General features: G+C 34.9%; 1 protein-coding gene across 4 annotated transcripts in view; it reads left to right on the top strand.

Annotated features, from left to right (window-relative positions):
- SNX29 (sorting nexin 29) overlaps positions 1 to 25,928 on the top strand; it is an 825,026-nt gene that overhangs the window by 518,165 nt on the left and 280,933 nt on the right. For all 4 annotated transcript variants that reach the window (XM_056806180.1, XM_056806179.1, XM_056806182.1 and 1 more), the window contains one exon: positions 25,401 to 25,456. In XM_056806180.1, the coding sequence (XP_056662158.1) occupies positions 25,401 to 25,456 (56 nt within the window). The remainder of the gene's footprint in view (positions 1 to 25,400; positions 25,457 to 25,928) is intronic.

Here is a 25,928-nt window from a genome sequence, read left to right as displayed (position 1 = left end):
ACTAGGTGATCTGGATGAATATTTACAAAAACATAACTTGCCTAGTCTAACATAAGTAGAAATAAATTACCTAAACAACCCCATATCAGAAAAAGAAATTGAACAAGCCATCAAAGAACTCCCTAAGAAAAAATCCCCTGGGCGTGATGGATTCACAAGTGAATTCTATCAAACATTCACAGCACAGCTAATCCCAAGACTAATCAAACTATTTGACATAATAAGCAAAGAGGGAGTTCTACCAAATTCCTTTTATGACACAAATATGGTACTGATACCAAAGAAAGGCAGGTAAAAAACTGAGAAAGAAAACTATAGACCAAAATCCCTAATGAATATAGATACAAAAATCTTAAATAGGATACTAGCAAAAAGACTCCAGCAAGTGATCAGGAAGGTCATTCACTATGATCAAGTAGGATTTATACTAGCAATGCACAGCTGGTTCAATATTAGGAAAACCATCCACATAATTGACCATATCAACAAAAAAAATAGAAATCACACGATTATCTCAATAGATGCAGAAAAAGCCTTTGATAAAATACAACACCCATTCCTATTAAAAACACTAGAAAGCATAGGAATAGAAGGATCGTTCCTAAAAATAATAAATAAAATAAACAAAATAAAAAATTAGAGAAGAAAAAGAAATTGAAGGTATTAAAATTGGCAATGAGGAGACCAAGCTGTCACTCTTTGCGGATGATATGATAGTCTACTTAAAGAATTCCAGAGAATCAACAAAAAAGGTAGTCGAAATAATCAACAACTTTAGCAAAGTTGCAGGTTACAAAATAAACCCGCATAAGTCATCAGCATTTCTATATATTTCCAACACAGCTCATCAGCAAGAATTAGAAAGAGGAATCCCATTCAAAATCACCTTAGACAAAATAAAATACTTAGGAATCTATCTCCTGAGACAAGCACAGGAACTATATGAACACAACTACAAAATACTCTCCACACAACTAAAAGTAGACTTGAGCAATTGGAAAAATATTAACTGCTCATGGGTAGGATGCGCCAATATAATAAAAATGACCATCCTACCCTAACTTATCTATCTATTTAATGCTATACCCATTGAACTTCCAAAATTTTTTTTTTACTGACTTAGAAAAAACCATAACAAAGTTCATTTGGAAGAATGAAGGGTCAAAGATATCCAGGAAATTAATGAAAAACAAATACAAAGGCCTGGCAGTCCCAGATCTCAAACTGTATTATAAAGCAGTAGTCATCAAAACAATTTGGTACTGGCTAAGAGACAGAAAGGAGGATCAGTGGAATAGACTTGGTGTAAGTGACCCCAGTAAGACAGTATATGACAAACCCAAAGAGCCCAGCTTCTGGGACAAAAACTCACTATTTGACAAAAACTGCTGGGAAAATTGGAAGACAGTGTAGGAGAGATTAGGTTTGGATCAACACCTCACACTCTATACCAAGATAAACTCAGACTGGGTGAATGACTTGAACATAACGAAGGAAACTATAAGTAAATTAGGTGAACACAGAATAATATATATGTCAGACCTGTGGGAAGGGAAAGACTTTTAAACCAAGCAAGACATAGAAAGAGTCACAAAATATAAAATAATTTTTATTACATCAAATTAAAAAGTTTTTGTACAAACAAAACCAATGTAACCAAATTGAGAAGGGATGGAACAAATTGGGAAATAATTTTCATAACAAAATCCCCTGACAAATGTGTAATTACTCAAATTTATAAAGAACTATATCAATTTTACAAAAATTCAAGCCATTCTTCAATTGATAAATGGGCAAGGGATATGAACAGGCAGTTTTCAGCCAAAGAAATCAATACTATTAATAAGCACAGGAATAAGTGCTCTAAATCTCTTATAATCAGAGAGATGCAAATCAATACTACTCTGAGGTATCACCTCACACTTAGCAGATTGGCTAATTTGACAGCAAAGGAAAGTAATGAATGCTGGTGGGGATGTGGCACAGTCGGGACATTAATGCTCTGCTGGTGCAGTTGTGAATTAATCCAACCATTCTGGAGGGTAATTTGGAACTATGCCCAAAGGGCGCTAAAAGACTGTCTGCCCTTTGATCCAACCGTAGCACTGCTGGGCTTGCTTGTACCCCAAAGAGATAAGAAGGAAAAAGACATGTACAAGAATATTCATAGCTGTGCTCTTTGTGGTGGCCAAAAATTGGAAAATTAGGGCATGCCCTTCAATTGGGTAATGGCTGAACAATTGTGGTATATGTTGATGATGGAATGCTGTTGTGTTAAATGGAATAATAAAGTGGAGGAATTCCATGGAGACTGGAAAAATCTCCAGGAAATGATGCTGAGTGAAAGGAGCAGAACTAGGAAAACATTGTACACAGAGACTGAAACACTGTGGTACAAGAGAACGTAATGGATTCCTCCATTATTTTCAATACAATGTCCCTGAACATTCTGGAGGGATCTAGGGGGAAAAAAAACACTATCCACAAGCAATGGAGAAATGGTGGGAGTAAAAACACCGAAGATAAGCAACTGCTTGACTGCAGGGTTGGAAGGGATATGAATGAGGAGAGACTCTAAATGAACACCCTAATACCAATACCAGCAACATGGAAATGGGTTTGAATCAAGGACACATGTGATACTCAGTGGAATAGTGAGTTGACTGGGGGGTGGGGGGGTTGTGGGGGTAGGGTAGGAAAGAAAAGGATCTTTGTTTCCAAGGAATATTTTTTGAAAATGACCAGATAAAATAATTTAAATTGGGAATTAAAAAAAAAGAAAAGAGATATCTAGTCTTAAAAATTCAAAGCTCAAAAATTTTAAATTTCCCATAAATATGTTTTATATGTGCTGATAAGTATAGTATAATTAAACCTAACTTTCACACTTATTCCATATTTATGTAAATATACAGTAGAATGGCACAAAATAATCATGATCTTCTAATGCTGATGGTATATAATAACAAAGTCTTCATTGAGAGAAGAATTTTAAATATCTTCTTATGATGCTAATCAGTGACAATTTGTGGACATGTTGCATAGAGCACTATTCTAGGTAGTTAGTCGTAAGAAAAAAATGACTTTGAATAACGTGATTGTCCCTGCTTTTGAAGGACCTACAGCATAATAGTGGCGATAGACCACATATGCAGAATCATACACCAGATGAGGACTGTGTAAAATGCCAATAAGTAAAAATAAAATACTAATAATGCATCAGAAGTGTCAGATTAATAATAGGCCACTTATATAATGCTTTATGGCCACAGATTAATTTTTATTCTTAATCTCATTCTGTTCTTATATCATTATTCTGAGTAAAGTCATATGGATATTGTTATTGTCATTTTTCAGTTGAGGAAACTGGGACTTAGAGATATAAACTGAGTTTACCAGGTAATACAGTTAAATGACAGATCTGATACTCAAATCTGTCTTTCTTCTGAATCCTTTCTGCTCATTTTATATCTGCTTATTATACCATGCTTATTTTTCTTAAAAGCAAAGAAATAGATGTGATGTTTATTAACTAGTATTCTTTAAGCATAGTGCCTAGAAGATAAATCAGTTGATCATGTTTGGAAGTTGAGGTTAAAGTTCAGTTCTTTGAAAATTTACAGCATGACCCTAAACTCATCTCTTCACTTTTCTTGGCCTCCTTCTTCCTATTAAAAAATTTCATCTATGGGAATTTGTCACCATCTAGTATCTTTGCTTCTACACCATTTCTGCTCATTTTTAATGGAGAAAAATCATGAAACTGATCTTATTTAACCCATGGTAAACATTCTATTATAAATTCAATAACAAATATAAAAAGTCGGCTCTTGCTGCTCCTTGCCAATCTTACTATTATGAATTTCATTGCCCACATTGTTCCAAACCTTTTCTATTTCTCCTAAAATCACACCTTTTAATAGAACCCTTAAAAAAAGGGTTCTCATAACTTAAAGCAGATGATCCAACCTCCTACTTGACTGAGACAATAAAAGCCATCTGATCTCCATCATCCCACTTATTCTATTCTTCAAAACTTCTTAACATCACCACCCACTCCATCCTTCTCTGATCACAGAAGAGAGGTATTCCTGCTCTTCATTAAGTTTTATCCTTCTTATACACTTAATCCCATTTCCTTATCCTGTTTCCAGGATTTTGCTATAGCAATCATTTTCTCTCTTATATCATTTTCTTTCTCTTTATCTTCATCCTCAATGCTTTAGTAAACTTTGTCTGGGAATGAGAGTGCCTACTTGTAATCTCTCCTATCAGGGAGACTGAAGCTGATGGATTATTTGAGTTTGACCTTTCTGAGCATTAGTGTGCTGAGCCAATTGAATGTCTGCCCTAAGTCTGGCACCAATATGTAACATACTGCCTGAGGAAGGGCAAACTGGCCCAGGTCTGAATGCAGGTCAAAGCTTCTGTGCTATAGGATACAGCCTATGAATTTGGCCACTGCACTTCGAACCTGGACAAGATAGAAAGATGGAATCTCAAAAACCCCCAAATGCTTAGAACTTTGCTATCCCCCCTCCAAAGTCTTCTCTTAATCCTACTGGCCTATTTAATTACAATCCCATTTCTTGTTCTTTATGGTGAAACTGCTTGTAAAAAAATGATCTATTTCTTCTTTCGTCTTACAATTTGACTTCATCCCTACCAGTCTATCAAATTTTCCCTTACAACTGTTAACAATGACTTCTTTATCACCATATATAACAACTTCTTCAATTCTTATCTTCTTTGACCTTTTAGCAGCTTTTGATACTATTGACCCTTAACTTCCCAAAGATGATATGCCTTCTCTTGGCTTCAGAGATACCTCATCCTTTGTATTTTTCTTTGTCATTCTGACCTGTCCTTTTCCGTCTTTTCTTTTTATGATATAGAGGGAAAAACACTGGATTTGGAGTTAGAGGACTTGGTTCTAATTCCCAGGTCTTCTAATTACTTGTTGGGTAACCTTGGGAAAGTAATTTTTTTTTTAAAGCTTATCAGGCCCTCACTTTCCTAATTCACAAAATGAAGAGGTTGAACTAAGTTACCTCGAAGATCCTTTTCAGTTCTAAATCTATGATCCTATGATCCTTTTTATAACTCCTAAGGAAATGGTTCTCATGGAGCTGTCCAGTGTTTCTGGTTCTCTTTATACTATTCTTTGTCAAATTTCTTCACTCCAGTGATTTCAGTGACCACTTCTGTACAGATAATATCCAAATATATATTTCTAGCCAGAACCTGTGTTTTGAATTATAAATCTGCATCTCCAGTTTATTTGAGGACTTTTAAACCTACATGCCAGCTGATTGGCATCTTAAATTCAAAATATCCATGTTTATTTTCTTTTTTTCCTATGCTAGCCTCTCCTAATTTCTTGATTTCAATTTGATACTATCATTTACTCATATATTTATGATTTTAGAGATTCTTCCTTTTCAAATATTATTCTGTCCCTTCTTCCATATTAAAAATCTATTCCATAGTCTATTTTCACTGCCACTCTCTTTACTCATACCTATTCATTCATGTTGGCAGAATCGTATTTTTACATATAGATTTTATTAGTCATATTGTTGATTTATTATCACTTACTAAATGTAGTTTAATTACCTTTGCTTGACATTGAAAGTCTTCCACATTGTCTGTCCCTATGTTTTGGATCTTTTTATTCCTGCCATATACTCTAAGTTCCAGAGAAGTTGGATTCCTCTTTGCCTTCAACATACAATTATATTTAACATTTAAAGTACATTTCTAATATCACATCCTCCATGAATCCTCCCCTGATCTCCTTTGTTAACAATGTCCTTTCCCTTAATTAAATCCTTGTTGTTCAACTCTATTATAGCTATGTTATATTGTGTATATAGTTATATGTATTTGCTTATAAACTCCATGTGGTTAATGATTGTGTCTAATCTAACCTTTGTATCTCTCCCAGTGCTTATTGAAGTGCTCCCTGCACATAGGAATTTACTGTTTGGTGGATGACTATATGAATTTGTGAAGACATTTATAGTGCCATCTGCCCTCTCTGTTATTCACAGAGATGAAATGAAAAAAATTGAACAATATAATGAGCATACCAAGTTTGTTAGAATCAGAACACTAGTTTGAGATGGCTTCACCTATCTAAGATCATGTAAATGCTGTTTTTCAGGTGAAAATAAATAAAAGATAACTGTTTTTAGGAATTAAATTATTTCAGAGCAAAAAGAGAACTTTGAAATAATTTAGTTTACCCCAACCACCTCTATTTTACAGTAGAGGAAACTGAGACCTATTTAGGTTAAATGACTTTTTCAGAATCACAGAATTAGTGAGGAATCCAAATGTGAAAGCCTAAGGTAGAATTCTAAGTTAAGTTCAACTCATTGGTGAAAGCAAGCTTCCATTTTGTGCTAAATGGCTGCTTCGTGTTTTTTTAACTAATGGTTTTCAGTTATTTATTCTATTTCTACTAGTTTTCCAATGTAATAAATAGATACTACTGACACTGTATTTAGTGTGTAGGACTATGACTTGCCCACACTAGTGCTTAAAATCTGCCTGTAGGTTTCAAAGCATGTGGTGCCTTAATATCTATATCACTTTTCTCTGAGATTAATGATTTAAGTGATTATACTGGATTATATATATTATTGAAAAGTGTAACCTTGATTTAGTAGACTAGCTCAATGGTTCAGCTTTAAGGTCCTATGATGATTATATGAAATCCTGTCTACCCAGTGGAAAATGTCCTAGACTTTGCATCCCTGTGTTGTCAGGAATAGGAGTCACCAGAAATGTTCAGTATCAAATAGTAATAAAGAACAGCTAAAAAATTTCTCATATCTATTCTATAGCCTCCAATAGCAACAAAATTTTTCTTTATGTAGAGGTTTCAATTCTGGATTCCAAGAATCTGTTTTCCAGTGATCATGAATATCTGCCGAATCAGCTCTCATTTGGGATTTTATTAAAAAGCTGTTGATCATGAGTCCAAAAGAGAAATTCCCTGCCTAAATTTGCATTAAGTAGGGGGAAAAATGCTCATGTTCCTTTTCTCCTCTTGAAAGAAAAGTTTCTTTATTTGTTGTTAAGGATCATTTAAGAGATATTCCTGGTAGGAGTATGGTCCAGAATGCTACTAAAATACCTTTCAGGTCTCAGGTCCTATAATTCTAGGTAGGTAGAATGGCTGAAAATGTAGAATGCCACCAACAATATTCTCTGAAGTAATTCTACATGCTGTTCAACTATTTCATTATTCCCTCTGTTCCTGTCAGATTGGTGCTACCTTGGAACAGTAATGCCAAACTCAAATAGGAATAGATCCCTGAGGGTCCTCATATTAACCTTGAAAACTACAAATTAATGTTATCTTTATTATATTGTATTTTCAGTTATTGTGTTAAATATTTCTCAATAACATTTTAATCTTGTTTGGTAGCACTGGGGAATTGCAGCCAATTGAACCTGGTTTGATAATTTCTGTTCTCAAGGTCCTCTGGAATGGTAGACTTATTTCTGTCTCTTAGCCTTTAGTCTTATTGTTCTTTGTACACAGAGTACCTTTTTCTTTTCACTTTTTTGCTTTTCCAAAACCTTATTCTCAAGACACAGCACAAATGTAAATTACCCATATTGATGCCTTCTTTGACATTTTATCCCACGTCAATCACTCAGTTTTTGGAACTCCCCTAGTAATACCCAAAAAATCTCTTACCGTCTGTACCACTCATTTTGTCACCATTTCATGTTTTATATGAATATATATGATTATTTTAATATATGTATGTTAAATTTCTACAAATAAGAATATATAATTACATATATTAAAGGCAGGGAATTTATATTCTTCTTCTTTTGAATCTTCCCTAACACTAACTAAAAGCTGAACACATAAATATTTGTTAGGTCAAATTGAATTGAAACACAACTACACCAAAAATATACAAAGATCACAGTGTATATTTGTCACAGGATGATCAACATTTTTGTTTGCATTTGCTGTCAGATATAAGTACCTATCATACCTCTCCTGCCCTTGAGTTTTCTGATGTCTCAGTTTTAAACATCACTTACAGTTGTGATACGAAATTACCCATCGGTCACAGAAAGATAAGTTGTACTGTTAGTGGTGGCTGTTAAAAGAGGTATAATACTTTTGGAAAGAATAGTATTTTATGGAAAATCAAAGTTTGGCTATGGAAGGGATCATTTTCTTCAAGGTTAATTTGGCCACACCTGAAAGGAACAAGCTATGAGCTAGAAATGGTTGCAGAGCTAGAGCTGCATAATGAATCTTAGTCTAAATATTTGCCATAGAGACTTGTTTGATGATTTAATTAAACAAGTAATAAGCATTTAAGTATATACTGTATTTCAGAGTCTATACTGATCATTGAGGATACAAAGGCAAAAGTAAATTGGTCCTTTCCTTTAAGGAGCTTAAATTCCATGTACAAAGATAAATATATTGGAAAAAAAAAACATACAAAACTGATGCCAAGCCATTTTTTGGAGGAGGTAGTAATAACTGGGGTGGGGCAATAGGAAGGGAACATCATGAAAAACTTCATATAAAGAGGACATTAATGTTTAGTTGGGAAGGAAACAAAAAAATTTCAGAAATGGAGATGTGGAAGGAATTGATTTCGTGTATGGATTATAGCATATTAAAAATCAAAGAAAGGGGCAACTTTGTGGCTTAATTAGAGTTCTAGGCCTAACGTTGGGAGGTTCTAGGTTCACAAATGGTCTCAGACACCTCCTGGCTGTTTGACTCTGGGCAAGTCACTTCAGCCACTACCATCCTTCTGCCTTGGAACCAATACACAATATTGATTCCAAGACGGAAGGTTATTTAAAAAATAACCATAGAGAATAGAGATGTGTCAAAAACAGCAAAACTACTTTGGCTGAACCATAGAGTATATGGAGGAAAGTAACATATGTTGGAAGGGTATGGTGAAATAAAGTTGTGAAGACTTTTACATGCTAAACAGAGGAGTTTATTTTTGATCTTCTAAATAATAGGGAACCTCTTGTTCTCTTCTAGCTGTTGGTGAATTAGGAAATGCTGGAGTGCAATATTGAATGATCACACAAGGCAATTGTGACTCTTTCAGTAGTTCTTAGGATAATTACTGAAATTATTAATTTTTTTTTCAAGATTAGGGAAAAAGAAGTGTTAAAACCATGACTTCTGGAAGAAAAAAAAAGTTCCTAATAGCGTGGCATCACAGAAATTTTCCTAGTTTGTTCTGTGATGATCATCCCAACTACCTTTGACATCCAAGAAAAAAAAATTACAATTACTTTTTTTTTTGCTTTTGTAGAGCTTCCTTCAATATGTAAAGAATCTACCAATATGGGTGCTCCTTTCACTAATACAGGTCACAAATCTATATATTTGTAGACAATTTGGTGAATTGTTGTGCCTAAAAAAACCAGTTATCATAATCTTGTGATGATCTTTCTAGCAATGAGCCTTTCCAGATTTAGCTAGGCTGGTCACAGAATATCAGATATACAAATTATCTTTGGCATGTGCTCAAAGCTTTTGTTGCTTTGAAAGATTATACTTGGAAGAACAACTTTTACTTATTTTTTCATCATTTTTGGGAATTCAGGATGACTTCCATACTGACCAAAGTGGGGGATCAGGATATTTATGGATCAATGAATAAGCATGTATCATATTATTACTGTCTGCTATGTACTGTGCTAAGTTCATAGAATACAAATACAAGGAAGTAAGGCAGTCCTCACATTATAGGGGAAGGCAAGACTAGAATGGTAGCAAGGAAGGAGTGTTTTGAACAGAGAATATTGATTAGAATGAAAGAGCAATTGATATGTCCTTTCCAGAAATGTTACTGTTGATTTAATTATTATTTTCAGAACTACAGCTGGAAGGTCGAGGTGAAGCTGAGGATGAAGGGAGACTGTGTACAGAGTTGCAGGGTGTGGTAATATCTGGGAAATAGTAGGTTATGTTTGGGGCTGAGTGATAAAGGGAATGCTCACTAATCAGAAGCCTCAGATCTTGGGAGAGAGAACTTGAATCTTGGGGTTGGAAGGTAGAATCTTGAGGCAAAGCAGGTGGCATGACATAAAAGATAACTAGGAAATCAAAAGCACTTCAAGTATCAGCCAAATCATTGTCTCAATAAGTGAATTAGATATTGGAAGGAGAGGATATTCTTCCCAACTTATAGATGCATTAATTGAAACAGGAAAAATAAAGTGACTCTTCCATGTTGGGAAGGTCAGTGTTTCAATGTCTTTCATCAGTTAGGAAATGTTCTTAGAATATCTTCAGAGATATAGATTCAACTCATTTTAAGGCAAATTATCAAGGGCTTATTGTGTACTATACACTAAGAAAAAAAATGAAAATGGTCCTCTTCCTAAAGGTGCCTAATACATTTTATTGAGATTATATGGCATAGTTGCATGGGCTTAGAGCTTCATAGAAAGAACTTCAGAAGTCATGTGTACACATGTAAGTGAATCCAAAATAATTTTATAATAGGCATGTGTTGGTGGTTAGGGATCTTGGGAAGTGTATTAATAATAATATTAATAGCAAATATTTTTGTAGTGTTTAGGTTTCCTTTGCAAGGAATTTTGCTTATCTTATTCTATCTATACAGCACTATGACATAAGTGCTATTACTACTCCTATTTTACAGATGAGGAAACAGGCGATAAGAGGTTAAATGAATTGCCTAGGATCTAAGGTAGATTCAAACTCAGAGCTTTCTGATTTAAAGTCCTACTCTGTTCACTACCCCATCTAACACTTGAGCTAATTTTTTTTTAAAGTCAACCTTCTGTTTTATAATTGATACTAAGAATAAATTCCAATGCGGAACAGTGGTAAAGAATAGCCTATGGGTTAAGTAACTCATCCAGGGTCACACAGCTAGGAAGTGTCTGAGGCCAGATTTGAACACAGAATCCCCAGTCTCCAGGCCTGTTGCTCTATCCACTGAGATACCTAGCTTCCCATTTGAGCTGAGTTTTGAATGGAGCTAAAGAATCTAAGAGGTAGAGGTCAAGAGGGAGAGCACTCCAGGCATGAAAATGAGGATGTGCAAAACTACTGAATTGGGAGGTGGAGTGTTGTGTTTGGAAAATAAAGAACAAGTATGTCAGTTTGAATGGACCACAGATAGTGTGAATGAAGAAAAAATGATGTAGAATCATATACCTGAGTTTTGTGAGCAGAGCAGAAGCCTGGTCAGACATGTACTTTAGAAATCTGAATATGGCAGCTGTGATAGTGGTTGCTTTGGAGAGCGGAAAGGAAGAACTGAAGAAAGGGTAGGGAGACCAATTAAGAGACTATTGCAAGAGTATAGGCAGAGAGTGATAGAAGTCAGAGCTAGGGTGGTGACCATATGATTCTGTGCAGCTGATTATTTGTTTTGTTATTGTTGAGAATAAATGGTTCTAATCATGTTGTTTCTAACTAAAGAATGATTATGTTTGGCAGATTTTGTTTGGTAGATTTTGTTCAATGGATTTGCAAAGCATATTAAGTGCCCATTGTGTGGAAAGTTTTGTCCTTGGAAGAATGTCTGGAGGGTTATTCCATTGGAATAGATAACAGTTCCTTCCTTCCCTTCCTTCTTCCTTCCATGGTCACACAGACAGGATGCTTGAAGCCAAATTTGAACCTAGGGTCTCTTCATGCTGAGACCTGGTTCTCTATCCACTAAACCATTTCACTACCCCTGATGACTTTTGTTTCATCAAAGTCTAATGAAGAAAGGAACATACCTCTGAAAAATATAAAATAATACCTAAAGGGAAATTATAGAAACAAATCCAAATTGATATAGCTGTTAGACTCTGCAACATTAACAAATGATTTGGATGCTGTGGAAAGAGAGGGGATGGGAGAGATTTGTGACTAGAGACATTTCATCAACTTTGCCAGTTTACAAGAATTGCTATAGTTCATCCTTTGGTATAAATTTTCCTTTCCTGATAAATATTGGTAATATGCTAGGGAAAAAGACCCAAACACAGATAATACAGAATTATATAATAAATGCGTTAAAGATTTATAAAAAAAAAAGGTACTTGAGGGTTGTGAAAGAAAGCCATAAAAAACATGGGAAAAGGGAATGTTTCACTCTTGATTTTGAATATCTTAGAATCTTGAAATCATACTTGAAACCCATATTTTTGCCAATCATAAAATAATGGTAAGATTATCATATTATTGGATTGTTAGATTATGACTGTTAAATTATTAGAACCTGGATTTTTCCTTGTTGCCTGCCAGCTACTGTACTTCAGCTACTCCTGTCAGGAGGTTGATAGTCCAGATTTCCTTGAAGGTTCCAGAGTCATTAGTTTAGACATGCACAGAGCAAGATGGCTAGATCGGGAAATTATGTTAACACTATCAAAATCATCCAATATTTGTAAAACACATAAAATATGTAGAGGGCATTGTGCTAGATGCTGTGTGCACAAAAAAATGCAAACAATACAATCATTGTCCTCAAAGAAGCATTAACAGTATGCTGAATTAGGAAGATACTATAGTCATACAGATGGATAAAATACAAAGTAGAATGTGATGGAGATAAAAGAGAGTGATAGATAAATTGTAGTTGGAAAATTTGGTGAGGAAGATAGCATTTTAAACAAGGAAGATGAGGAAAAATTTCACAGGAGAGGAACACTTGAGCTAGACCTTGGAAGAAAAGAATTTCAGTAGATAAAAGTAAAAAGGGAGTGCATTCCAGACAGAGAAGACATTCACTAAAGCTCTTTGGAGATGCCAGGATGAGAATAAGAGGTACGTGTAGTAACCAACTTTGGTTATTATGAAGCATGTTTGTAAAGGCAAGAAACATAAGGAAATGAATGTTAAGAACCAGATTGGGGAATATCATTTGATCCCTGAGACAAGAGATTTACTGAAGTTTTTTTTTGTTTGTTTGTTTGTTTGTTTTTTGGGTAAAGAAGTGATGTGGTTGGACTTGTAGAATTAGGAAAATTAGTTTAGTGGATGTGTAAATGAACATGGGACTGGAATAGGAACATGGAGCAGTTGAGACTCTCATCTACAACAAAACCAAACATTTCTCAGGTCCCTATACTGTGCTAGTTTGGCTAAGGCTTGCTACCTACCCTTGTACTTATAGTCTAGGAAATTAGAATAGTTACTAATACATGATTAAAGAGTTTTTTTAAAGCACAATGTAAGATTTTGCAGATGAGCAAGGAAAATTTCAACTTCATGGATAATAGTAGTAATCTCTCGGTACCCGAGGATGACGATTGTCTTTGTGCGTTGTCATCAATGGTGTATAGACGAGTGTGCACAAAGACACTTGTGCGTGAAGGAGATTTAAGTGGAAAAGCCGATGCACAGAGACAGTCCCACTCTCTCGGCGTTGGAAGCCTGGGTCCAGTGGCATGAAAAGTCGTTACATCTGGAGACTTCCTCAGCTGCATTGGATGGCCGTGTTGTCTTTTGTGCTCCAACATGCCCTAAGCACTCCACAGTGCTTTGCCGTGTCACCCTCTCAGCCGTTGAACCTTCTTGTTGGTTTCTTCCGTCTGTTTGGCCGAAGCAGTCTTCACGTGCTGGGTGAGCAAAGCCCTAGTTCACCAGGGGTCGATGACCCGATGGCTACCCTCACAAGGTTTAGCCGGCTTGTGGAAGCCATTGCCCGGGGTGTGGCCGCTGCTGCATGCTAACAGCTACTAGGAGCCACAAGTGAGATTATCATGGATAATTATCATGCATAATAATACTTTTATAAAGGGTTTTAGAAAAAAAATGATAGAACTTTGACTTGGTTTCTTCTCTTCCCTCCTCTCTCCTCCTTCCCCTTCCCTCTCCCCCATCACTTTCTGTCACTCGATATTTTATGTGTACCTGGGTTAATGATTTGTTGTTCAGTTGTTTCAGTTGTGTTCAGCTCTTTTGGGTGCCATTTGGAGTTTTCTTGGCAAAAATCTTGGAATGTTTTTCCATTTCCTTCTCCAATTCATTTTACTGATGAGAAAACTGAAACAAAAAGGGTTGTTATTTTCCTAGGGTCACCTAGCTGGTAAGTATAGGAGACCAGATTTGAACTCGGGAAGGTGAGTTTTCCTGACTTTAGGCCCTGCACTCTATCCATTGATTTACCTGGCTGCCTGTGTGTTCATAGTATTGAATGTCCTTCTGGGGATACAATGAAGTAAAAGAGATGAATGTCATTTCGAGGTGTTTACATCTTCATGGAAGAAAAAAGTTCTAACTACCTGAAAAGTTAAATTTCAATACACCATCCAGTGATCTAGAGTGTTAGCTCTAGCTCCTATTAAGATTTCTGGCCACCTACCACATGGAAGTCTGAAGAAGTCCATTTCATTTTCAGTATCAGCAGGATGTTTGCATTTTTTCCTCCCCCCAGTGGCTCTCAACTTAGCCAGAGTGCCTTGTTTGGGTGAGGTACAGGGTAGATGGAACTCCAGTTTTATTCATTTTTGGATGTCTGGCTCTTCTAAATGTATAGACCTTGATATGACTGTCAGAGAGGATGAAGGGGCCATTCTTCTGGTTGTCGCAGCCCTTGTACATTGAAGACCTTTCACTTTGGCCAAGGGAGTAGGGCCTCTGGAGTTTCTTTCCTCATGAGCAGCTGGACAGGGCTGGCATTTAAATTCCTGAAATAATTGTTTGGGCCAGAAATGATAACCCTTATTCCCCAAACAGGAAGAATAGTAAGCATGATTTTTTGTAGTATATTCTACATCTTTTTAGCAAAGGACTAAGGCTTTATGAGAGCTCTTTATGTCATGAATAGATATAATTTTACAAATCTTTTTCCTGTAGAAAGTATGACTGACCCTCCTAAGAACTTTCTCTTTTATGTGTTAGTCAAGTCGCTAGAATTCACAGAAACTTCACAGAAATGCTGTTTGGCCAGAGCTGGGTAACTTTTAACTGCTTTAACCAAATCTCAAGTAGCATCAATAAGAAGAGCAATCAGGTTGCAAATGGGTGGGGGTAGGGGAAGCATCATGCTGAGGAAGATGTGATTATAAAGGGGATAGAAAATTGCAGAATGGTTTGCATCTTTAATTAGCTGCTCTTCATCATTTATCGCTTATTGACTAAAGACAGATTTAAAATTAGGGAGATTTATCTCTGGCAGGGACGTTCATGCTTCTGATTTTTGTTGGGGATGGTTTCAGTCTCTAATTGAAGGTTTCAGTGATTGGTTTCAGAAGTCATCAATCTCAAATAGTAGGCACTGCTGAGCAGTGATGAAGTCATTGTTTAGTGGGCCACAGCACGTTTGTGTCAGTGAAATGTTTATTCCTTGTGCACTTTATCTAGAAGGTTGGATTTTGAAGACATCAAGAGTCTTCCATTATTTTATGTCACAGAGCACATGGGCTGAGAGGAAAGTCCATTATGTGACTCTGGTCATGTCTGAGGAGTAAAGAAAGAAGTGGACTTTCAAGCATTCTTTTTTCATTAACTCACTGTGTCCTTGGACAATCTCCTAGCCTTGCCCCTTCCTTATTTGTGATATTGGAATTAGGAATCAATCTCCTCCCTGGCATAGCCAACTGATGATGCTAAAACCTGTTGAAAATGCAAAAGCCACATTTAAATATGATGACAAAGGAGCGGGGCAGGAAAAACTCCATAGATACAGTGTTCCAGGAGAAAGAACAGAACAAACAAAAGAGCTCGGCTTCTAGATTTCAATTACTGATATTTAGAAAGACTCAGCCCTTAAATTTCCCATGTGATAAAATATATTGGAAGAGAAACTGGGTTATGTCAGGTTTTTTTTCCCCTTCTCTTCCTCACTGAACCATTGAATGGGGCTGGAAGTGAAGGGTGTTTATCTTTCTCCAATATCCAATACATTTTTTAGTGTTACCATTATTACCACATTTGTAATTGTAGGTGAGGATTCATCAGAATGAACCTGACAAAGATTCAAAGGGGCTTTGGTTCCTGACAAGCCAAAAATGGTTTCTGGGTGAAGGTGGAGGTTGAGCTAAGGGGGAGACAATGAAAGAGCCATTTTGAAAAGATTTTAGAAAAAAGAAGATAAGGAAGAAAGGAAAACAATTTAGTTTACTTCTATATGGTCCTTATTATAACTCCCCATGAAATGGGGCTAATAAATATAGCTACTTCATTGAGTTGTTATAAGGATCAAATGAAATAATATGGAAATCTCTTTACAATATACATATATACCATATATAACTGTGTAAATGTTAATTATTAATTTCACTGAAGAATTTCAGAGTTGTGGGTTTGGAAAATGTATTAGGTAGAATGAGAGGCATCAGACAGACCCTAGTTTTAGAAATATGTTGAATTATCCCATCACTTAGTTATGTTCCAGAAAGAAAGAAATCTGTACTACATTTAGTTTCTGGCATAACTAAATGTATTGATCCTAAGGAACCACCTCTGAGACTCAAATGTACATTTTCCCTCCCCATTGGTCTCTAATAACCAGGGCTACAAACTAAAGAGTTTAATTTAAAATGTACCCTTAGTGCATGTGACGCAGCATTGAGGCTGCATATGTAGTTTTTAAGTGGTAGAAATTAAATCTCCAGGAAGGATTCTGGGAGGAAAGATTCTGGAGTCGTTTTGCTTTTATCTGCAAATTAACAGTGAACATTGAGCTTCATCAGCTGCAGATGTAATCATAGCACTTGTAATGTTAAAAATATAGCATGTACATGTAATTAGAAGTAAATGGCCCATACGCACATGCTCTGATTGCCTTATCGTAATTTCTCCTTTTAAAGCAAGCATTTTCACCCAGTTGCTAGCCTCTACAGACTTTTCCTTATAAATCAGTCTATAGGGGAGGTCAGGCCCAACATTAAAAATTATTGTTATTTTTTTGCTCTAATAATGTTTCCTCTGTCAGTATCTGGACACATTTCCATTCATTAGCTGCTTTTAAAATACCAATAAGTCATTTCAAGAGGTGGGTGTGCTCAGAGACTTATTTCTCTGTGTTGTTGCTAACATGGTATTCTTTACATTAAAAGTGTTCTTCACAGAGACATCTCTGACATGCTGGTATTGTAAATCTTATTTCAAGATAACATTTTCTAGAATATCTGTAGAATGAATATTCTGTAATTTAAAAAAGGAATGTCTAATTAGATCATCAGATTATAATAGTTTTTGTTTGTGTTATTGATATTCTTATACCTAGTAGTACAGTGTTTTGGATGTTTTTTAATACTATTAAATGCTGAATTTCAAGTGGCCATTTCAGTTGTAATCCCCCCTCCCCCCCCCCCCCCCCCCGCCTTAATTTAGGGGAAAACTTAATGCCTTTTCATTCCTCTGTGGAAAGCATATTTGGCATTTAGACCATACTAGAGTAAGCCAGTCATGCAGAACTTCAGTTTCTTAGATTGCTCAATAGTATTAACTATTCTTTGACATTTCTTATTGATATCATAATTAATTAAAGAAATGAAAAGAGCACTGAATTTAGGATATTAAAAAACCTTTCTGAGTTCTATTTCCATTTCTTCCACTAAATAAGTATTAGATATATTATGAAGGTGGAAAAATTGTTTCAGGTTTCTGGAATTTGGTATCCTAATCTATGAAATTTCAGGGGTTAGTCTGTAAGGTTATAACCTTAAAACCTTACATTTTACATATAAACGTTTCTTTAAAGAGGATGAAAATTCTTCTTTCATTGTTTTAGAACTAAATATTTATTTTCTGAAGGTCAGTGGTAGAACAGGGAAGTAAAAAGGACACATGAAAAGACTTCCTTGCTGATCAGGAACAGTAGGAGAATTCTAATGTGCACTTATGTTGACAGAAAAGCTGAAAATTCTCATTATAAATAAATGAGAAATGTATCTGAACTGTCATTATCTGGTATAAATGATGGATATAAATAATAATAGTTTATACTTACATAGTGCCTACAGAGTGATCGTGTTACATGTTAATAAACATAGTCTGATATAGATAGTAATAAATTAATAGCAAACAATGACTGCTATCGATACTGTATTATTATTACCATTTTACAAATGGGGAATCTGAGTCTCAGTGAAATATAATGACATTTCCAGTCACATAGTAAGTTTTAGACTTAGGTCATGAGCCAGTGTTTAGACTCAAAGGCTACTGTGTCTTCTGTATGCCACAGTTCTCTTTGACCCATTTACCTTAACAAATTATTTACCTTAACAAATCTTCTAAGCAACATTTCTAGGATGAGCTAGGATGTAAGGTATACTATATCTACTGCTTGGGAAGCAATATATAAAGCATTCTTTTTGGTACTTCATTCTTTCCACTATTAAAAAAGAAAAAAAAATATGGAATACCCTAACCACCTTCACCCAGAAACCATTTCTTTATAAGTAAGACTAAATTTTCATATTTAGCAAATTGGATTATCTATCCCCCAGAGCACATTTCTAATGCCGAATGCCATATTCCCTAAAATTTAACTTGAAACTGGGAACCTTGTCATCTCTGCTTTTATTTTTAAAATCCCTTAAATTGAATGACTCCTGATTTATTTTTTATAGTAAAAATATGAAAGTGAAAAATAGAGCAGGCCTGGGGCATGATGGCATTGGAAGGGAAAATTGGCCTGGATGATTTCATGATTATATAAATTAACAGGCTTTGACCAGACTATCCCCAGTTACACCAAAGCTTCAAAGGCAATATTAGCTAATCCAATGACATTCCAAATTTTGTTTTTAATTTTAAACACAAATTCAGAAATTTAGTATGTTAAAGGAACAGTAGTTTTGGCTTTTTCCAATATAAATTAGAAGCCAAGAGCTAACGCAGAGTCCTGTTAGTACCGGGGAAATATACCCAAACAAAAAGTGTGTGAAAATGTCTTTGGAAAAGATAAATCAAGTGTTTTTTAATTTAAATAGGTGAAGATATTTTCTTCATTACTCAATGTTGTGCTTTCTTTTCCCACTCCCCCAACAAAACAAGTACTTTGTTTTTTTTTCCCCTAGTGTTTTCTTTTTTTGGGTGGTGAGGAGTAGGGAATTTTAATTATTTTTTCCCTATATGCTCTTTTGCATTTTTGATAAAACATGCAATAATTGATTTATAATGATATGAATATTGCTTTTATGAGTCTGCATTATTAGAAAACATGTGTAGATAGTCTACTTAAATAGGTTCAGACTATAAAATATTGGAGTTGCAAGAAACCCACCTTTGGGATTATTTTATCTTCTTTTCCAGATGAGAAAACTGAGGCCTAAAGAAATTAAATGACTTCCCTCAGACAAATAGCAAAATTAGGAGTAGAATCTACCTCTTCTAATTTCTATTTTGTTACTCACCATCTTGCTAGTCTACAATTCTCTGAGGCATCTCTGGGCTATTCTTGAAACAGTGCCTAATGGACATTATTAAGAATGTAAAGAACAAGGTTTTCACAGGTTTCCATTCTGAACAGTTTTAAGATTTTTTTTTCCTGAAATGCACTAGAGCTGTATTTAATATTTCTATGTTAGGAGGTAGCTAGGTGGTTCAGTGGACTGAGAGACAGGTCCAGAGACCAGAGATGCTGGGTTCAAATTTGACCTCAGATACTTCCTAGCTGTGTGACCCTGGGCAAGTCACTTAACTGCCATTCCTTTACCTAGGAACCAGTATACAACATTGATTCTAAGATAGCAGGTAAGGGTATATATATATATATATATATATATATATATATATATATATATATATATGTATATATGTGTGTATATATGTGTGTATATATGTGTGTGTGTGTGTGTGTGTGTGTGTGTAAATACCTGTTATTTCCATTTATATTGTTGTTGCTAGGAGATATTGTTTTCTTGGTATCTTTTTAAAAAAAACAAAACTCTCTACTTCTCTGGATTCAACACATTTGTCATTTCTTAAAACACTGTAGTTTTCTGCTACATTCATGTACCATAGCCATTTCTCATTCAATGAACATTTATTTTTGTTTGCAATTTTTTTGCTGCCACAAAAAAGTGCTGATATTTTGACATTTATTGTGATTTTCTTCTTCTTCTTCGCCTTCCTGGGTTATAAGCCCAGTAGTGGAATCTCTGGATGAAAGAGGATCGACATTTTATTTACTTTATTTGCATCATTCCACATTGTTTTCCAGAATGGTGTTTACTGATTTATAGTTCTACCAACAATGCACTAATTTGTTTTTCTTCCCACAACATTCTTAACATTGACAATTTCTATCTTTTGTTATCTCAAAGACATTTTTTTTTCTTTTCGGGGTTGGGAAGAGAAATGTTGCCAAAAGCAAGAAAAAAAGAGAAAAGAACATTAATGAAAGATGTGTAAAATACATATAAGATAGCAAAAGGAAGTTCATTAGGAGGGATAAGGTGCATAGTACTGGAATTATCTTGTTAAATTTCTTATTATTTTCAGTTACATGGTGTAATAGGTAAAATGCTAGGTTTGGAGGTTAGGGAGACCCTTTTGTATCCTGACTCAAACAAATATTCAGTTCTGTGACACTGGGTAAGTTACTTAACTTCTCTCAGCATCAGTTTCCTCATTTGTAAATATGGATAATAATAGCACCTACCTTCATGGATTATTGTGAACATAAAATGAGTTAATTTTTGTAAAATGGTATAAGCCTTAAAATGATATGTAAATGTTAGTTATTTTTAAAAAGTAAGCTTTATATAATTGAAATCACATTTACATATGCAGTTTTATTATTTCTTATGCTCATTCTGTATGGAAATGGTCATATTTATTGATGTCTGTCAAATTCATAATAAAAGTTGTTTTAAATGAGATCATTTTGTGATTTTGTCAGCTCCCATGAGTTTTTTTTTATCTCTATGTAGATAATTCCCAGATCTAGATCTGTACCTATATCTTTTTTTGAACATATGTAAATATGTTTGTGTCTCTGTCTATCTCTGTCTCTGCCTCTGTCTCTGTCTCTGCCTCTGTCTCTCTCTCTGTGTCTCTCTCTCCTCTCTCCACTCTCATCTGAACAAATGCCTTTTGGATATCTGGCTAGGCAAAGGGGTTAAGTGACTTCCGTATTCTATAGGCATCACAAGCTCAATTTGTTTGAAATAGGATCCCCCCCAAAATTTCCCCTCTTTTCAACTTCCCTGTCACTACTAGTTAACACCATCCTCCCATTAAATTTCAAAAACATTTATCAAGTAAGTGCCTACTTTGTGCCAGGCAGTGTATGAAGCGCTAGACACAGAAATAATAGAAAAAAAAACAACCAAACAAAAACAATCTCTGCTCTCAAGGAACCTCATAGTCCAATCACTCAGGCTTGGAACCTCCATGTCATCCTGATCTTTTACTCTGCCCATATATTCTTTCCATCACCAAATCTTGTCTTTGTCTTCACCAGATCTTTCATTTATGTCCCCTCCTCTCTTCCCCACACAACTGTCATTTTAATTCAGGACCATATTCCTTTCTGGGACTATTACAATAGCTTTCTCAACTATGTCGCCATTTGAATCCATTGCCTATCTGTCAACTACAACTTCCAAAGCAATTTTTCTGAAGTGTAGGGTTTGAACATGTCATAACACTTCCCTCACACTATTGATTCAATTCCAGTTTTTATTATCTTCAAGATCAAATATAAAATGCTCTTGCCATATAAATCTCTTCATAATCTGACCCCTTCCTAGACTTTTTTTTTTTAACATTTTGCATCCCTCTGCATACTCTATAATCTAGCTACTTTGGCTTACTTGCTGTTTCTTATACAATTTCCCTTCTATTCTTTTGTACTAGCTAACTTCATTCCTTGACTGGTCTTCCTCTCACTTCGTATTCTTAGCTCCTTTGAACATCTGCTTAAATCCCAAGTTCTACAGAAAGCCTTACCCAGATTCCCCTAATAGTGCATTTTCCTCTGACATTACTGTCCATGTATACATGTATATTTGTTATATGTACCTAGTACTTACATTTCTCTCCATTTGCATGTTAGCTTTTTGAGGGAAGGGCTATTTCTGTCTCTTTTTTCAGAATCCTCATTGCTTAGCTGTTCCTGGCATATCAGCCTTAATTAAGGCTGATTGACTTGACCTAATCTAATCTGAAACCTCATCAATGAATTTAACAATCCAAGTAGAGTAAAAGACTGTTTCATCTAGGAAACCCTATTTGTTATTAATATTAAGCTTTTTGAGGGAGAAGGAACCTTTTCACATTTTCCATCTGGATTGCAACAAAAGGGGAAGATTTAGGAATTTTTGAGAATACATGCAGACCATAGAAGCAGTAGAAGGACTGTTAAAGATTCTCTAACAGAATAGTTAACTCTAAAAATAGACCCCTTCTTTCTAACTCCATCTGTAAACTCAAGTTGCTGCTTTCTTTGAAGTAAAAGTGTATGTGTATTCTCCTGGACAAAATCTACTACTTAAAGTAAGTATATTTCTGACAAGTGTGAGACTGGGACTGTGCTAGAAGGTAAAATCAAGGATGAGAGAAGTTAAAAAGAATAATTCTCTTTGTTCCTCTTTTTCTCTCAAGACTTCCCCAAATCATTTTGAGGGAGAGTTGTAACCAGGAATTAACTTCAGGGAGGAACCTGCTCTTTTTCCTTGGTGGTGGCTTGCAGGCTGAACTTGGTAGCTTTTAGATAGCAAAATTCCTTCCCTCCCTCCCTCCCTCCCTCCCTTCCTTTATCCCTCCTTCCCTTAGAAGAGAGGTCTGTACCACAGAGAATGTGGTTTCACTAATATCTTTAAGATCCCCAGGATTAAAAGAGATAGAAAATATTTTAATAGAAATTTATTATTTGGAATACATATAAATGACATCAGTAAAAACCTAATATTTTCTATAATTGACTCTCTTCCTTCATTGCTAAAAATACTCTAGGTAAAATCATTATTTTTGAGCATTACCACAGGTATATTCCTGGCTAGACAATGTGATGATAATAATCCTTAAAACATGTAATAATTCTGCTTATCAATTATAATTATACAAATATGGTAATACCAATTGTGATTATCTAGGTGTGTTCTATGAAGGTTATGGAGTTCATGAATTATGTTCCTAGCTAGCTAACATGACACTTATGTAGGTACAATAAATTTACAAGTTGGATGGCAGAGAGAACACTCATTTAAAGAATTACTTGAAGGTCACCTGCTACTTTAATCTGTCTAGAATGTAACTAAAAATAGTTTTAAGAGAGCAAAATATTTCTGTCAAGAGATTTTTGCAGCATTTTAAGATTAAGCTATCCTTGCTAATCCTCTTTATAATTGCAAAGTAATATTGCTCATTAAAAACAACACATCCCCAATAATACTACCACATTTTTTGCTGTTTCTTTACTTCTGTTTTATTATAAATGATATTTGCTAATTCAGAGCAGTAATCTTTTTGTATATGTATATGAAATAAGGTAACATTAAAAGGAGTCAGTGATTTGAAATAATGTAATTGTATTTGCTGCTTAACAGTTTTTGATTTTTACTTTTAAATCTATTTCCTTAATCTTTACAGTATCCCTTAGAGAATATGTCCTGATTTCCTAGATCATGAAGTTGAAGTCAAGAAATGAAAGAAATTGCCCAGGGCTTCCTTACCACTATAAACCAGATAGAAGGCCTTGATCTTTAGCTCTCTCTCTTTTTTTTTTTAAAGCTCCTATTCCTCCTCTCAACATAAATGAAAATGATTTTTAGGAGCTGATTTAAAATGGAGTCATATCCCTGTTCTTAGTGTTTAACCTAGTAGGACTCTATTGTAGTACTGGTGTTATAAAACAAGAATATTAACTATATCTGTGCTATGATTACAATTGATAGTAGGGAGTCTTTTTGTTTAATTGAACCTAAGTTCTTTAAAGTTTAAAATCATTTTATTCTTTGCCATGATTAAGGAGGCCCAACCTAGTAACATCTCATTATAGTACATTGTGCTTTTTGATGAAGCCCGATTTAAGAATTCAGGAACAATGACTCTTAGAAGAACACAGACCCTTGAGAATTTAATCTAAGCTATCTGCCTGGATCTAGAGAGTATTATATCAATACTTTTCTAGACTAATGACTAGATTAGTCCTATTTTTAGTTTTTCTTGGAAGGTGAGACTGTAGTATCAGTGAGGCTATTTGATATAGTAGAATGAATGCTAGACTTGGATTCAGGAGGGTCTGGGATGAATTCTGGCTCTGACAGTCATGTCACATTGAAGAAGTCACTTAGCCTTTAAGTTCAGTTTTCTCATTCATCATTCTCACATTAAAATGTTGTTAATCATACTTGTATTGCCTTCCGCAAAGGGTATTGTAAATGAAAAGCTGTTTGCAAATGTTAAACCACTATGTGATTGTGAGTAGCAGTAGCAATGGCAGCATAAGTAATAGCTGCTGCTGTTGTTATCACAATAATTCATCCAGGTATAATAATGGCCTTTGGCAGGAAGATTATCTGTATATCTAACCTAAATCCTTCACATTTAAGCATGTCCATTTTCTTTTCATCTGTTCTCAGCAGAAATAGGAATGATCGTTAACATTTTTTATTTCTTCTTTGATTTACTCAACTCCTCCTTTATTCTATTTTTTAAAAAAATTCTAGCAAATTTTGAGTTGGTCAAACCAAATCTGGAAACTCAGTTCATAGATGTATTAATTGCTTGTCTCTGGACTTTCATATTGACTTTAGGACTTTGTTAGTAAAATACAAAGTTCCTTTAGGGCTGGGCATATATAAATATTCATTTTCTGTTTTTGTATTCTCTGTACCTAGCACTGTGCCTGGCACATGGTGGGCACTTAATCACTGTTTGTTGATTAATTGTTTGGTAGCATCACATGACTACTCCCCTGATAATCCTGTGAGTTATCACTGTCTTAGCACTTATTGGATTCCTATATGTCAAGTAGTTTCTTTTGTTCATCCTCTTCTGAAGGATTTTATCAAACAGCTCAGTTATCATTAGGGAAAAATTGGGGTTTGCCCAAGTAGGCAATAGTATCATATCTCTATATACTATCTATGTGTTGCTTTCTTATATGTATTTTTCATTCACACATCTAATACCTTCCATCTAGGATTCCAATTAGCCCATTATATCTCCAAAATTACATGTTCTTACATGCCTATGATTATCAAAATATGATTAGCAGCATTTTCCCCCATAACGATAATTGAGATCCCTCACTGGTGGCATATTTTCATTACTACAGTGTGCCCCCCTAATGCTCTCCCAAACCTTTTATTGTTTTTCAGTAAAAGCTTTTTAGCTGCATTCTTAAAGTGAAACATTCAGTAATCACTCAAATGAAGAATTCTAACATCATTATGCATATACCATAATAACACTTACGTCTTTTCTTTCCCTCTTATGATGGCAGGTGCCTGGAGATTTAAGTCAAACATCTGAAGACCAAAGTTTGTCAGATTTTGAAATGTAAGTCTTCAGCATCTTAAAGATGTGCTTTAAAATAAAAATTCTTTTATTTAGTTAACACCCAATGCCAGGTTTATCTTTTAGCTATCACACCATAAGGGGGGAAAAATCACTGTTTGGATCTCAAAAGGTTTTACTTGGTCTCTTGAAGTGACAAATATAGTCTTAGTATTTTGATTCTATTAATATTTATGTGATTAGAAAAAAGAGATGGGCTGGTCATATAAAGATGATGAGAGTTTGAGTGATACATTGTTATCCTTAAACTACAAAATAAGAAGGCCTCTGATACCTTAGTTATTCTATTCATTTAAAGAAATACTAGGTGTTATGTATATGTAATGCCATTCATAAGTTGTGGAACCTTTTGAGGTACTGCAGATTTTGAGATGCAAAATAACATAATTCCTGCCATAAATGTGCACAAGGCTGAGTATACTGGCACATCCAGCTTATTTTCTATGAGATCCTC

The sequence above is a fragment of the Monodelphis domestica genome, chromosome 7 (assembly GCF_027887165.1).
Source record: "Monodelphis domestica isolate mMonDom1 chromosome 7, mMonDom1.pri, whole genome shotgun sequence".
Lineage (NCBI taxonomy): Eukaryota > Metazoa > Chordata > Mammalia > Didelphimorphia > Didelphidae > Monodelphis > Monodelphis domestica.
This window is presented reverse-complemented; position numbering and strand designations above follow the sequence as displayed.